Source organism: Ascaphus truei, chromosome 3 (genome assembly GCF_040206685.1).
Source record: "Ascaphus truei isolate aAscTru1 chromosome 3, aAscTru1.hap1, whole genome shotgun sequence".
NCBI lineage: Eukaryota > Metazoa > Chordata > Amphibia > Anura > Ascaphidae > Ascaphus > Ascaphus truei.
The window spans coordinates 324,187,564-324,203,981 of NC_134485.1; the positions used below are offsets into that span (position 1 = coordinate 324,187,564).

Consider the following 16,418-nt stretch of genomic DNA (forward strand, 5'->3'; position numbering starts at 1 on the left):
GCATTGCCATGGAGACGCATCTGAATCCCGGTAAGTGTTACTTTTGCAGAGGCCTCACGCGATCTCCAGCATTTAATTTAAATGCCTTGGAGTGGAGCGTGGGACCTCTGCAACCGCCCACGCCCCCCAAGACAAATATCCCGCCCCCCAGTTTGCGCACCGCTGGATCCTGCCCATGATCGTGGCCGTTTGACACGTGCTCCTGATCCCTGCCACTACCGGTATCGGCGTGTAGAGGACAGCGAGAGTCTGAGGCAGTGATTTTCAACTTTTTTTAGTTGGGGAATCACAGATTGGGAACCCCAGCCCCCGCCTCAGGCTCCCCCCAGTCTCTCGTGCCCCTCCATCTTTTGTGTCTCCCCCCCATTTTTTGTGTCTCCCCCTTACGCTCCCTCTCACACACACACTTTCTCCCTTACTCTCTCCCTCTCTATATCCCCCTCTCTTTTATACACCCACTCCCCCTATCACACACACACACTCCCCCCCAAACAGACACACACACAAACTGTCCCCCTCCCCCATACAGACACTCTCCCCCTCCCCCACACAGACACACACACACATACTCGCTCTCCCCCTTCCCCACACAAACACACACACTCTCTCTCCCTCCCCCACACAGACACACACTCTCTCCCCCTCCCCTACACACACACACACACACACACATACATCCCCTCCCCAGACAAACACACACACACTCTCTCCCCCTCCCATACACACATACACAAACAGACACACTGTGTCTTTAAGAGAGCGGCTCTGATTTTTCTCTCTCTCCTGAAAGCCCAGACAGCAGAAGCAGGGAGAGGGAAGAGCTTTGAGCTGCCAGGTCGCTGGGTGGGGGTGCTGCCGGGCCTGGGACAGCTGGAAGAGTTATCCTAGCTCTCCTCCTCCAGCGGCCGCGATTTTCTTGTTGAAAATCACTGGTCTGAGGTCTGATTCGGAGGCAGAGAGACTAAGGTCTGATGCGGAGGCAGAGGGACTGAGGTGTGATGCGGAGGCAGAGGGACTGAGGTCGGAGGCGGGGGGGGCTGAGGTCTGATGCGGAGGCAGAGAGACTAAGGTCTGATGCGGAGGCAGAGGGACTGAGGTCTGATGCGGAGGCAGAGGGGGACTGAGGTCTGATGCGGAGGCAGGGGGGGACTGAGGTCTGATGCGGAGGCAGAGGGACTGAGGTCTGATGCGGAGGCAGGGGGGGACTGAGGTCTGATGCGGAGGCAGAGCGACTAAGGTCTGATGCGGAGGCAGAGGGACTGAGGTCTGATGCGGAGGCGGGGGGACTGAGGTCTGATGCGGAGGCAGAGAGACTAAGGTCTGATGCGGAGGCAGAGGGACTGAGGTCTGATGCGGAGGCAGAGGGACTGAGGTGTGATGCGGAGGCGGGGGGACTGAGGTCTGATGCGGAGGCAGAGAGACTAAGGTCTGATGCGGAGGCAGAGGGACTGAGGTCTGATGCGGAGGCGGGGGGACTGAGGTCTGATGCGGAGGCGGGGGGACTGAGGTCTGATGCGGAGGCGGGGGTACTGAGGTCTGATGCGGAGGCAGAGGGACTGAGGTCTGATGCGGAGGCAGAGGGACTGAGGTGTGATGCGGAGGCAGAGGGACTGAGGTGTGATGCGGAGGCAGAGGGACTGAGGTGTGATGCGGAGGCGGGGGGGACTGAGGTGTGATGCGGAGGCAGAGGGACTGAGGTGTGATGCGGAGGCGGGGGGGACTGAGGTCTGATGCGCTTGGTGAGGTAGGGGGGCTGAGGTGTGCGCAGAGGCAGGGGGACTGAAGTATGAGGCGGAGGCAGGGGGACTGAGGTGTGATGCGGAGGCGGGGGGGGACTGAGGTCTGATGCGCTTGGTGAGGTAGGGGGGCTGAGGTGTGCGCAGAGGCAGGGGGACTGAGGTATGAGGCGGAGGCAGGGGGACTGAGGTCTGATGTTCTTGGTGAGACAGGGGGACTGAGGTCTGATGCGGAGGCAGGGGGAGTGATGCGGAGGCAGGGGGAGTGAGGTTTCATGCGCTTGGTGAGGCAGAGGTATTATGTGCGCACCCCATAACTCATGTACTAAAACCGCTTCCAGCGTTGCTGACAATAAGGCCTTGTTCAGGGTGCAGGCTTCGGAGGGAGGGCGAGCTGCCGTGGGACACAAAGTATTCAAATTGAATACTGGTTGTCAGGGTAGCAGCTGCCCTGTCTCCAAAGCCCGGAGTTGACGCTGGCTACAGTTTCAATAAACAAAAAATTCGTTTTTTGAAGCTGCAGCAGCGTCACTGGGACCTCGGCAGCCAATGAAATCATTCTTGAGAATGATTTCAAGACTGAAGCCTCGATCCCTAACCTGCCGTCTGTAGCCCCGCCCCCTCAACTCCTGAAAACGTCTGCAGGGGATGAACACACATCGCCCAGCAGACTGCCGCCCTCCCTCCCGAACGCCCTCCCTCCAACTCTTGCCTCTGGCACCCTGAACGAGGCCTTAGTGGCCACTTCTGCAGCCAAACTGCCCATGCGCAGTATGCTACTTCCGTTTCACAGGGTGTCATAACTCAATTCATTTTACCCTATGAGATTTTCCAATGAGCCACCGCCAGCTAAGAAGTTTCACTTAAAAAAAAAAGATACAAGCTTTATTTGGTAGTATTCCAATTTCACGTATTCATTCCTTTGCAGTGTTTTTATACTGTATGTCCCATACTGCATGCTCCATGCACTATTACTTTATAAAGGGACTTGTGTGGTGACTCTCCTCATTTCACATTGATCGCCTCATAGAAGGGGAGGCAGTGCCCATCCGAAGAGAAGAACTACAGACAAGACAACAACCTAAATTTAGTCATTTTAATTGTGCAAGGGAAAACGATTAGATTAGAAATAGCAACAATTTGGGAACATGTACTCCCTGCGTTTCCTTATACACAATAAACCAATTTAACACATTTATCGTGTATAAAGTTTCTAAAAAAAAATGCATTCTGTATCTCTGAAGGCAGTTTCAAATCCAAGCCCAATGAATAGCTGCATAAGTTTTATTTTTTTGTTTTTTTAAAATTATTATTATAGCAGTACATTTCTAGTGCTTTTATATCTTCACCTGGCCAGGACTTACTAATGCAGAATTTGTTTGGTTGTTCTGGTGACTTGTGAAGCTAGTGTCTACTCCTTTATCTTCAATTATATGTAGTCTTACTGTCGCCAAAAGGAAGTCTTTATACATATAAGGAAAGCAGATGTGCACATCTAATGTAAAGAACTGGTTGGACCATTTTTGTATAAAGGAGATGGACCAAAATGTGGCCAATGTTTCAGGGTGATAAAGATTGTTTCCTATATTCGCAATAAATGGTCCAATTGGACCTTTGCACTAGATCTATGCGTCTCCTGCTCTCTTTATATGTTTAAAACCAGAGACAGAACATGAAACACAGACAGAGCTCAGTGCACATCCAGTGAAACCTATACACGGTACAGTGCCTAAATATATATGTATAGATATCTATTAAATCAAATGGTCTTTTAGTTTAACATTTTGGCCAAAGTGTTGTAAGCCCCTGAGCCACTACACGGCAGACCACATCTCAAGGGTCCCTAACACTAATATAAATTCTTAATAACCTGTGCATTACCAGGAAGAATGATTTATAATAAATCTGTCAAAATTAGTTGCATAGTTCTAAGTCTGATTGAAGCTTGTATTAACCTGTACATTACCAGGAAAAGCACTCTGTATTAGATTTGTCACAATCATACTGCAAGCAAGCAAGTTCCCCTGAGAGTGGGGCCAAAATGTTAAACTAAAAGACCATTTTATTTAATAGATATCTATACATATATATTTAGGCACTGTACCGTGTATAGGTTTCACTGGATGTGCACTGAGCTCTGTCTGTGTTTCATGTTCTGTCTCTGGTTTTAAATATATATCGCCATGCTCAGTATCACTCCTCTGTGACACTTATATGCTTATATATGTTGTAGTTATTTTGGGGGTTCAATATGAGCTTGTAGGTGTCCTGTATGTTATACTCTCTTTATATGTGTAAAGATCTTTAGTGTGATCCCTGTGTCTCTGTCCCACCGGATTCGGGATTGTAGTGACTGTGTCCTTACCTTATCAGTCACTATAAACTGTCAATCTACTGGTGCATGTGCTCGGTCTGCCCATGTGGCCATCTACTATGCACTAATGTGAAGACAAAGTATTTCCCTTGTTTTAAATCCACATATGGACTTAGACTCCTGTTTTTTGTTTGTATTTCTTCGTAAAAACACTCACTCGCTAGACTTTACTTTTCCCTTTCACTCATAATACTGTATGTGTAACCAAGAAAGGTTTGTGTGTATAAATGTATCTGTGTTTGTGTGGATATGGATATAATACTGTATAGATATAAGGATTACCTCTCTTTCCTGCACCAGTACCTTTTTAGGGAATACAGTTGTGTATATTTATACTTGGATGAAAAATAAATGCCCATTTATTTTTCCATCATCTAACTTTATTATTATCCCAGTTTTCAACTTAACAACTCTGTTTTTTTTTCCATATAAAATATGAATTATTAGTTTAAATAAAAAAAGGTCTCGCCTAATACTGAAGTACTCGTTTACTCTACACTATCACAACGGGACTAACACAGCAACTTCTATTTCATTCACTTCTCTCTATCTAAATATATGTATTATGTGATCCTTTTAGGACTTTGCAGGAATACTCGGCCCCTGCAGATCCACTCTAGGAGCTTGTGAAACTAGAAACTCCCAGAGGGGGAAACTTTACCCATTCATATCGCAGCACTAAACTTTGTGTCCTTCTCCACACTGTCCCCAGACTGTAAAATGTGAGCAACCAGGGTGTGCTCCCGTTGCCACAAAAGAGAGCCGGTAGCAGGTTGCCCTCTGGCAGTGATAGGAAACACTCAGACAATGCAGAAGAAGCCAAAGTAACACCAATAGGGGTTAAGATGACACTGGAACACTTCCTTTGTTACATAACCTATGGCAACAGTACAGTTGTCTACATGGACGCATAAATCTATAAATATACTTAACTTGCTTCTTGCATATCTCTATAAAAACATCAGTTGGTAAGTATTCAAACACAAAGTACATTTGCATTCTATTTGTAAAGATTTACACTTTTCTTATTGTGCAAAGACTTTCTGTTCTCTCTGCTCTGGATGTCTGCTCAGATTGCGCCTCTTCGATTATTGGCTGTATGATAACCATGAATGATCCTGTTGCTTGTTTGCATACATCAGCGCTATTTAGGGGATATTGCCATGAGCCTGTTCGAATGGAGAAAATGTTTGGGAGGGTCACAAGCAACATTTGGGGCATGATCAGCCGTTACCACTTGCACAGGAATTTGCCATGGTTTCGGATACATTTACTTTAATTTGGGATACCATCGAAGTCCATAAAAGTATGAGCGCAACGTGTTTTGTATGCTTGGAGACCTGGCTTGGTCACTGAATACCTGTTACATAGCCTCGGGTATTACTGTAAAGTCACATTCGCCAAATAAAAAAATGTATTTTGTTCTTGGTGCACAACTTTTATGTTATGAACAGTGATTCTAGCCTTTCATTTCAATGCTGCAGCACACTTGGAATATCTGCTTGTATTTTTGTTTGCTTTTAAGTACTATTAAGATGGCATTAATTTTCACAAAGTGCTGTACATTAGATTTGTGTATTACATTGCTTATTTTACGTAGAATGTGAATTAGAATGGAAAAAACAACTGTGTATGTAATAAGTGCTTTACATATATTTCTGAAGTTGGAAGAATTCTGTAATGGTGGTTTTCAGCATTGGTTTTTCAACACGAGTTTCACACAAATATGGTTCTTCTAGAGCATGGGTGGTCAACTGGTGGTGGCCCTTGAGGACAGTCTGGCCTCTCCTGTTGTCAAATGTGACTTTATAAAGACTGATTTACAATTCAACCATAATCACTGCAACTGTGCAACACCTGAACAATGACGCCCTCTATTTATTTATAAACCCTTACTTAGCCCCAAATTGAACCCGCTTCTGCTGTGTATACTATTTCCTTGTGTGTGTAAGTTTGCAAAGCTATTAGAAACAGCCTAAAATGGTGGTGTATGGCAAAGTGCTTTCACTTGATTGTAACTGCAGTATGTATATATAAGTTGGCCTGAGGCTTTAAAGGACAAGTTCCCCCTACAGAGAAACATATCCTTTTTTCAAAGGGAGTGGGCAGTAGGGGGTCTCCAGAACTGAACCATGTTAATTTCAGCCCCTGGTTCCCTGAGACACTTACCTGGGAAGGTGCTGCCGGTTCCTTCCCTCCAAGGGAAACAAAATGGAGATTTAAATCTCCCGCGCTACGCAGGCCAATAGAAAGCCATATGTAATCGGTCGCGTCTTCCTATTGAGTGACGTGGGAAATTGAAACATGAAGTATCAGCAGCACTTTAAAGCACCAGAAGTATCTTGAGAACCAGGGGGTCCACAGAGCTGAAATTAATGAGGTTCAGCTCTGGAGACACCCTGATTGTCACCTATGTTAGGGAGAAGGGAAAGAAAAGTTTGCATTCAACTAGGAATGCACCTTTTAAAGAGGGGATATATCTTTGTCATTGAGCCGTGGTGATGGGGAATATCCTGCCTATCCTGCAATGAAGTGGTTAAAGTTTAGCCTCAGCGGGACAATGGAACTCTGAGCTGCAGAAGGTTTTCCAGCTCTGAGCCTGGCCACGCATGCAGCAGTCTTTACATAAGCCTCTATGTTGATGGATCAGCTTGGTTTTGAGGTGGAGCCGCCTTCTATGAACACGCAGCAGGATCTATTTAAAGAAACCAGATGTAAATGCTTTGACGTTTAGTAATCGCAATTCTTGGTCTGTGACATGGTTCCTCTGACAAAGAAAAGTCTTTAGTCTTATTGTTTTCGTCAAAGCTTTTTTCACCTGCTCTGGGGATCTTTGTGCAGATTAGGCGGCCGCGGACCAATGCTGCGCATTTGGTCCTTGTACAGTAGTCAAAAAGTTAACTCTTTGCTTATCATACCAGTTTAAAGAATATCATTTGTTCTTTCAGAGTACTCTGTGCTGTACATAGTATATTCTGAACATAGAATGAATCGCTGCCCTAAAGAATTTACAATCCAATTTTTAGGACCTGCTGCAAAAACATGTCCATATTCCAAAGGTCGTAGGTAGTTTGTCCAGGTTCTTGAATTGTTAGTAAAGATACAAAAGTCTAATAAGATAAGTATACTAGTCACTTGACTAGATGAAACTGCATCCATCTTTAAAATCTGCTGCTTTTTTTTTCTGTGTCACTCCCCAATATGCAATGGGGTCGGGGAGAAAGGGGGGCGGCGGCGCAGAGTTGTATTACCTTCCAGAGCAAATGATCTGCATGTTCTATATCCTTATATATCCTTATATATATATATCTAAAGCAGCAAAATGGAATCTAGTGTGGGATTTAATGAGGTGAAGAGCAAAGCTCTAGCAGTACATATGCAGTGTGCCAGCGTGTGCACACTTTCTTACCTGATGTGGAACACAGAAGGCCTCCTCAAGTTACAGAATCCTCTATCTTTCCTAGTGACCCCCTCCCCCCATCCAACTTCCAATAAGTATTCCCCATCATTGTCAGATCACTGTTGGGCCTTAGCAAGACGCTCTCCAAGGGCGCAATATACTTATCGCATCTCTTTCCTTTGACATAAATTGGGAAGCACTTTGAAAGGTAATTAACTTGACATTTTTATGTATCCTTTAACCTTTTGTGTTAATAACATTCCACACAGTTGTCAAAATGTACGTTCTTGCTCTCCTAAGCAATTAGCACATTGTTCCTGGCTTATACTATATATGTTTAATGTGTATAAATCTCATATCTTCGTATAATAGTATTCTTAGTTCTTTTGTTTTACCTCTTTGCTATGAGTGGGGATAGGATTAAATAGTGGGGAAATGTGACGTGTCGTAACACCATATATCTTTTTATCCACTCACAGATCCTATAGGCTTCGTTTTTGATGTCCAGTCCAATACCGTGATGGCTCAAGGGGGCTCCTATGAGAACATGAAGGAAAAGGTACATCTGATAATGGACTTTGGGGATCTGCTTGAGGGCTAACTGCAGGTTACCCACCTGAAATAAGAAAACATTTCATAAGTGATTGTTGTGTTTCCTCTAGATCAGGGGTCTGCAACCTCTCAAGGAAGAAGAGCCATTTTATAAAAAAATGTCTTCCTCCAAAATATTCCGAGAGCCGCAACACATGCATGAATATTACACCCCCACAAACATATACTGTACTCACACTAATGTGTTTATACTGTATAAGCATTAACATACGACAAAATATGTGGGGGAATAAAATGCATCTCACAATATGCCCCTTTACTTAGTTTTTTACCTTGTTTCTCGTGCAATACAGTGTCATTTACAAATGCACCATACATACACTACCCTACCCGCCAAATACACTTACACGACCCCCTCCACCCCCCAGGAACAGGGGTTCTTTGGAGTTAAAATTGACGTGGTTCAGCTCTGGGGACCCCTTGCTTCAATCCTGTAATAATAATTTTAAAACATGAAACCGGTATTACTGCTTTAAGATACCTGACCAATTCTGTTACTTCTGAAGTCCCTTTCTCCATGCTAAAGTGTAGTATCAAAGATGAAGGATAACTTGAAGGGAACACTACAGATTTGAGATGTTGTCAAATAAAAGCCACATCTGCATGCATTTCATTTTCTATGCAGTCACATATACCATCATTTTAATGTGATTCCTGACTCCAGAAGATAAGTAAGTAAATCTCTAATTTAACCACAGTTTAGATTTTATTTTGTAGAGCCTCCTTTGCGTCTGAGCATAGGTATTTGTCAAAATAATTTGGGGGTACATTTTAGTTTGCCTTTAAGTCTCTACACTCTTAACAGAGAGCAGTACTTTGTTGAGCTCGACTGGTCGTCCGGGAAGCAGTGAAAGCTGAGGAAGGTGCTTAATAACTCAGTTCAGCTGCAAGAGGCACTTACCATGCACATTTAAGTCAACGTCTCTCTAATGTTGGACAGATGTCCAAGAGAAGTTATATTATTCTGATTTGTATGCTCAAAATATTATGGACATTAAAATTATTCTCTTTAGGGTTGTCAACACTTCTGAAAAGTTCTTGTTCTTTATTTTCAATATATAAATGTGTAGATGTTCATAAGAAATATAAATACTTAAATTAACACAATATATGAATTGTTTGTTTTGACATAATTTAATAGTACAGGTTTGTTTTAAGCCGACTCACTAGATCATGTGATTATTGCAATGTTTGTCTTTACTGATGGCTTTTCCCACCCAGATAATTTCCATCTCTAAAAGGTCAGGAAATAATCTGACAGTAATGTTACTCCTGCAGTGCCAGAGTGGTGTTATATACTGGATGAGCCCTGTGGCCACAATATCTTATGAGTGCCTCAGTTTTCAGCGGGGTCCTACAGCATTTCACAAGGACCAAATTCATTGAAACTTAAGACACTTGTTTACTCAATCCCTTCCGCTGGCAGAGATCCCTTCAGGCAGAGGCGTAACCAGTAATATGCTGTAGAGACTGAAGAGCCCTCTGAAATAGCTGGTGCAGATGAATGAGTTACTGTACTTGTCAAACAGAACTCAACAAATAGGAAGAAATTATGCATTTTGTTGGATAACAGCATTGAGTTGAAAGTTACAGTAATTGTCTAATCCAAATCCCAAATGTAATGGTTTTCTTAAAGAATTATTACACTGGGGTACAGCACATTTGACTTGTGCTCTCTTGCTCTTGAATGCTTTTGTACATTTATGAAGATCTTACATTGCTTCAGTAAAAAGTATCACAAGCTGCACTGACCAATACACCTGCTAGAACACTGCAGTTAAAGGATCCTCCTCACTATGTAACTATGTAACTCATCAAGTTTGGTTCCCATAAGGTTTTTTGACCTGAACAATGATCAGATGGGGACTGAAATGTTAACGTTTAAAATATTGATGTAACCGTTGTTGTTGCCCGAGGTGCCAGCAACACATTTTGCCAAAGAAATGTGATTTTCGGTATATAGGGCCTGTTGGCCTTCTCCTAGTCCTGATGAAGAATCCATAGCACATAAGAATCTTTTTCTAATTGGTTCTACATTTGTGAGTGAGACTCTCATTGATACCAAATTCAAGTGGGTAATTACTTTTCAAAAATGCAAGTTTCCAGAATCCATTTGTCATGTGCATAAACTTTGGCAACTTTCTCTGTAATTCTGTAGATTTCAAATTGCTACGGCACTTAATTGTTTAACATTCAAGCCTACATTCTTTGTACCGGCTCTGAGAAGAAGTTTTCTTAGACAGTAGCCCAATTACTTTGATCTAAATCCCTGGACTTTGCATTGTAAACACCTGCTTCATCGATCTCTGATTGTACACAGGTAAACCTGTAGGGAAAATGCAGTGAATTTCATCATACCGTGAGTGACCGATCCTAATGTTGCACCTCATTTTGGCTTTAGATCACCGCAGTGCGAGCTGTGGTCCCCAACAAGAGTAACAACGAGATCATTCTGGTGCTCCAGCACTTTGATAACTGCGTGGACAAGACAGTCCAAGCCTTCATGGAAGGTAGGACAGATCTCCTGCTTATGAAAAAGCAGTGATCAGGAGCGCTCATGGTGTACCTGTAATGCAGTTTGTATTGGTGGTGAAAACAGTTGATAATAAGTAATGCCAATATCTGTGTTAAAGCAGCATTTGCCTTCAAAATGCCGTTTTTTGTTTGTTTGTTTTTTAAATAAATCCATTGTGTAGTATTTGCTAATACTGTAGTTACTGCATCACCCCACCCCCCACACTCTTTAGTGAGGTTTAATGTATTAAGCTTCCTTGGGTTGCTATAGCAACCATTTAGAAAGCCACGGCACTTCCTCTTTTGAATTAGGCAGCCATATTGGGTGCCATGAGAAGCAGGATCATTGCTGATCGGTCACGGGAGAACGGATCGATCCGCAGCTTAGATAATTACATTGCCATAAAGGCTAAACAACTGCTGCTATCTATTTAAACAGAAAATAGCAAGAACCAATGCCTCTGTATCCTGGGTAACTGGTAATCTATGTCTCGGTAGTATCACTCATAATTGGAGTTTTAAAAAATACAGTTGACAGTCCTAATTACGTCTGTATTTTACTCTTTGGATGGGGAAAACTACTATGTTATTCAACGCAGATATAAATGTTATCAACATGCTTTTTCATGATCTTTTGGTGCCCTCTGAAAGTTATACACAGGCAGTTACATATAACATGATTAACAAACGAGTGTCCTGCAGAAGTAATAACATGTCTGTTCAGATCATGCGTACATTCACTTTTTTCTCCAGGAGGATTTAACCTCTGAAAGGAGTCTAGTGAGCTGGCATATTCACAATGTGTTTTATTTCTCTCTCAGGTAATGCTGTGGAAGTGTTGAAAGAGTGGACCGTCCTGGGCAAGAAAAAGGTAAGTTATTCCTTTTTTTTAATGTATTTATGAATATGTAAGATTTGAGTACACATTTAATTAACATTTCAGGGGAAACGAATTAGGAGGAATAAGTGAAATCCTCTGCAGCTTGCAAGTTACTCAGTTTAAGTGTCAACTTGGGTGTTTGCTTGTGTTGGTTTCTTTTATTACACAGAATGGGTTTAAGAATGCAACCAGCCAGGGAATGAAGACATTTAGAATGTGCATAAACCTCCCTAGCTTGCGCTGATCAGTATTTGAAATGTGTGCAATGGCATTTGAAGATGATCGCATTTTGACACAATGAGCCTCAACCCACACGGAGATATAGAAAAAGAGAGGGGTGTAGCTTTGTGACACTATTTAAAGATCTTTCTTTGAGACCCATAGTCTTGTTTGTGACACTGGGCAATATGGGTCATTTATACCAAGTGGAGCTGTACTAAAATATACTTTACAGTACAGACATTTGAATGGACTATGTGGCGTCTTGTGACAGACCCACATCTGCTAAGTTTTATGAAGTTGATTAACAAGGTCACTTCTTGGAGCATGCAGTATATTTAGGAATTATTTTTTTTCCGGTGTTTTATTTATTTAATGTTTCCATATGCAAAAAAATAATCTGTTTTCAGTGTTTAAGAGTATCTAACAATAACAAAATATGGAAACACTATAATTCTATTTAGCCTTTTTCACAAATGGCGTAGATGTACCTGACATGGTAACGGGGGTCAGTGTGCTTGGGCAAGGGGTTGCAGTACCTGGTTGCCAAACTTGTGGCTGCACCTCCCCCTGTTGGCTGGCTGGTGCATTACCTGGTGCTACTTCTGCCTCTTCTCACGAGGCCACTTACATTCACGCGCCTGCGCAGCCATATTCATATGGCGCAGGAAGATCACATGAGGACACTCCACCAATGAAAATCATTGGCGGCTAAATTCAATTTCTTAATTTTCCAGTCTTTTTCGGTTTTAACCGAAAAGCCCTAATGATTTAGTCGGTGGTGTTTTTTCAGTTAAAACCAAAAAACGGAGTCCCTAAGTATATTGCACAATTTGGCGTTCAGGCCCTTCTAGTGACAGTAGCTTAAAGAATATAATCATTGGTCAAAGAAAGATGGAATAGATAGATTGTTGGGATTAAAATCCAGGTCTGTGAATTTGGAGAGACTGATTCATGATCTGTAGCCGACTATCTATAACTTGCCACTTATCACTTTTCACCCTGGGTCATAAAATACTGCTATACTCTTACAATATTTGTTTATGCTCTTTAGATCAACAAAGGGTTTAAGTCACTTCTTAGGTCCTTTGCAGAACAATAATTAATAGTGTGGCAGCTTCTCCAGTAGTGATGGGGTTGAGTATATGGATAACAAGGGTCAATAGCTGATACTTGACAGCTTTGTAATCGCTGTAGATCCATGAATGCAAAGATTCTTCCTTAAAACAGCTTTCATGTAATTACTGTACCAACATTAAGGTTCACTTGTATATGCCCATATTGCCTCACATCTATTATTAGACTGTTGCAGACAATCTGGGGAAATAGTTTAGGTTTTGAATCTGTACCTTGTCCAATATCTTCTCTCAGAATAAAAAGAAGAAGAGTAAACCCAAAGCCGAGGTTCCTGCTCCTAGCACCACTGCTGACGCTGGCAAAGGGGCACCAGAAGAGGGGGAGCAGAGTGCAGCATCCTCTGAGAAGGGTGGGCTGAACGGTTACCATATCAACGGGTCTACGAATGACACAGAGTCTGTGGATTCCCTCAGTGAGGGCCTAGACACCCTTTCCATAGACGCTAGAGAGTTGGAAGACTCTGAGCCAACCACCCCTGATGTCTCCGAAGCACCAGGTGAGGGAGAGTGGGGAAGTCACAAAAGTCTGTGCCAACATCTTCATTCCTAATTCGTAGGCCCATTATTCAATATGCTCTGAAGGGGTCTTCCTTATGGTGAAGATTTTAGTCCCATTCATTTCCCAGCACTGGGAAGCGGAGTCGCAGCATATTGACTAGCAGCAATAGAGCTTTAGTTCTGTAATTGGGTTGCTATCAGCTAGAACGGGTGGCCAACTCCAGTCCCCAAGGGCCACTAACAGGTCAGGTTTTCAGGAAATCTCTGCTTCAGCACAGGTGGCTCAGTCATAATGACGAGCTACCTGTGCTGAAGCAGGGATATCCTGAAAACCTGACCTGTTAGTGGCCCTTGAGGGCTGGAGTTGGGGACCCCTGAGCTAGAACAACAACAAATAGTGACCGTGACCCCGCCACAGTCCAACGTTCCGCAAATTATTGCATTGAACCGAGATGTGCCTTCTCCAGACATTCAACGTCATGCAAATGTTATTTATGTTTCATTGAGGCTCAAACTATTGTGAAGCAGACAGTAACGCATGTAGCAGCATACACGGGACACACTGTATTTGTACGTTCTTAATGGAGAAAATGCAGAAAATAATTCCAAAACATAGTCAAAGAACAAAAAACCCCAGAGTGTGTGTGTGTGTGTGTGTGTGTGTGTGTGTGTGTGTGTGTGTGTGTGTGTGTGTGTGTGTATTCTGGTCGTGTGGTGCATGATACCTGCTGTTAACAGGGGGGCTGAGTCGTCCATCAGTTTAGTGGGGACAGAGGACTAGGACTAGGCTTCTGGGGTTCATACCCCACATATCTCTTTAGCAGTGCAGCGCCTCCAACTGCCGTAGGCTCCAGGAACTGAAGGTGATCTCCCACGGTAGAACTATTAACTCTCCCCCAGTAACGTCACGCACCAGACAGGAGGTATAACAACAGGAATGGGTTATTATCTCTTCTGTACAGCACAGTAACAAGCAGGCTTCTGCCCGATGCAGTACTTCTCAGCTACCACTGAAAGATGGTCCCTGGACTGTTACTACAGGCCAAGGGCACCCGCAGCCGTCCTAGCTCTTCCCTGCCTCCCTAGCAGAGGCAGAGGTATGGTCCACACTCACTCCCCCGGAGGGAAGAGGACTGGAGAAGGCCCAATATCCGCCTCTCCAATGTGTGACCTCCCTTTCTCAAGTGGGGAAAGGCACTGTTAAATCTGGGCGGTACCTGCCCTTAAGTACAGCCAAGAGGAGGGCACCAAGTCTGTCTCATGATTGGTCATGCCCAGGCTTGATGTCACCGCCTCCCGCTGTCACTCAAGTGCAGCACCTCGGAGGGGGAAACCCCATATCAACTACTGGCAAGGCCTGCTTGTACCAGGGCTTACTGCCAGGAGGGAAGCAAGGGCTTACTGCCAGGAGGGAAGCAAACTAGTAGCCACAGATGCCATAGCTACACTTTTATATTAAAAACAAAAAGTTTTACTACTTTTATTTTTGAACCCGTCAACCTCTGTACATGTGCCCCAATTTTTTTTTTTTTTGTTCATCTTGATGTATTCAAAATAGCCAACTAATGGAACATTTCAAGACAGAAAAGTGAAGGCAGTTAAAAAAAAAAAAAATGGTTATTCACGGTTTACTGCTTTAACATATATGTTTTTTTAAATAAATCAGTTCTGTGGTATTAGATAATCCTGTCTTCATTTTTTTTTTTTTTTTTTTAACTCCTAATGCCATTTTTATTGATTTTCTTTTTAATATACTGATCATTCTTTTGGTTGCTACAGCAACCATTTAGAAAGTCACATCCATTTCCTCCTTTGAAACAGGCACTGACACCTTTTTGAGCTCTGCTTTTTGGCAACAAAGTATCACAAACAGATCTGTTGCTGTGTTCCAAACTGCAGACTCCATTACTCTGAAAGCTGTGACACCAATGTGTTACACTTAGTAATATAATGTTTCATATCAGCTGCAACATTTCACAGTCAGAAGCATAGTCAGAAGGCGGCCATTATGTTAGGCACACAATCGGTATTTTGACAGATTTATTACAGGAGCACCAAACGATTGCCAGTTTAGGTAAGAAGGTAGAATAATACATTGTCACATGTTTTACATATAAAAATAAGAAAAAAAGAAGGGGAATGTAGTATTGCTGCTGGTCATGTATATATGAAACGCTAATAATGGCAAAAGGTAATGATCAGTTTGTGTCAAGTTAGTGCCACATGCAGTGTTACTCTTCAGGCCCACCTCGAGTATGTAATTATAGTAATGTGTCCCACTTGGCCTATTGACTGTCTCTCTTTTGCGAGTCCGTATTCTTGATGATTTTTTTTTTCTTCTGCAGCCTCCGCATTTCAGAATGGCCGCCCAGGCTTAGAGCTGAAGCTGACAGCTGCTCACCTCCCTCAGAGCTCCATGCATCAGAAAGCCGTTCCATCTGATCACAGGCACACCAACAAAGTGCGCTCGGGGAGCGTGTCCAGCTCACAGTCACTGGCTTCGCCATCACTGTCAGAGGATGCCCCATTGTCCTCAGGATCCAGGAAACTGGGTAAGAGTGTCATGTGATCCTCAGGCACCACTACGGAAGGATCAATAGAGCCCCACAGCATCTCACTATTTACTGTTTACTAAAACACCTTTCAGGAGCTGTTGTGTGGTGCTACTTGTACATTGAAATTCACAGAAGTCAGAGAAAAAAGGGTTTTTATTCAAAAGTGTGTGCGCGTGAGAGCTGCAGCACACCCAGTTATGCAATCCATCAATCAGGAGAGCCCCTACTGTATGTCAGAGAGAATAAGCAAAGAATGTGACAGTGCACTTTGTAATATATGAATAGAGCAGCGTTGCAAACTGGGGGCGCAGGATTTCTGTGGGGAGGCACGAGCGGTTGCAGAGGCCCCGCACTCTTCCCCGAGGCATTTAAGTTACATGGCAGGGGACCGCGCGAGGCCTATGCAACCTGTTCTTACCGGGATTCAGCCAGCTTCTGCTCACGTCGCCATGACAACGCAGCATCAAATGACGCTGCGGGGTCACATGACGTGC

At 43.5% G+C, this 16,418-nt stretch overlaps 1 protein-coding gene across 2 annotated transcripts in view; it reads left to right on the forward strand.

Moving 5' to 3' along the window:
* Positions 1 to 16,418, forward strand: part of SPATS2 (spermatogenesis associated serine rich 2) — a 129,557-nt gene that overhangs the window by 90,668 nt on the left and 22,471 nt on the right. For both annotated transcript variants that reach the window (XM_075591273.1, XM_075591272.1), the window contains 5 exons: positions 7,990 to 8,069; positions 10,524 to 10,632; positions 11,458 to 11,507; positions 13,107 to 13,368; positions 15,715 to 15,921. In XM_075591273.1, the coding sequence (XP_075447388.1) occupies positions 7,990 to 8,069; positions 10,524 to 10,632; positions 11,458 to 11,507; positions 13,107 to 13,368; positions 15,715 to 15,921 (708 nt within the window). The remainder of the gene's footprint in view (positions 1 to 7,989; positions 8,070 to 10,523; positions 10,633 to 11,457; positions 11,508 to 13,106; positions 13,369 to 15,714; positions 15,922 to 16,418) is intronic.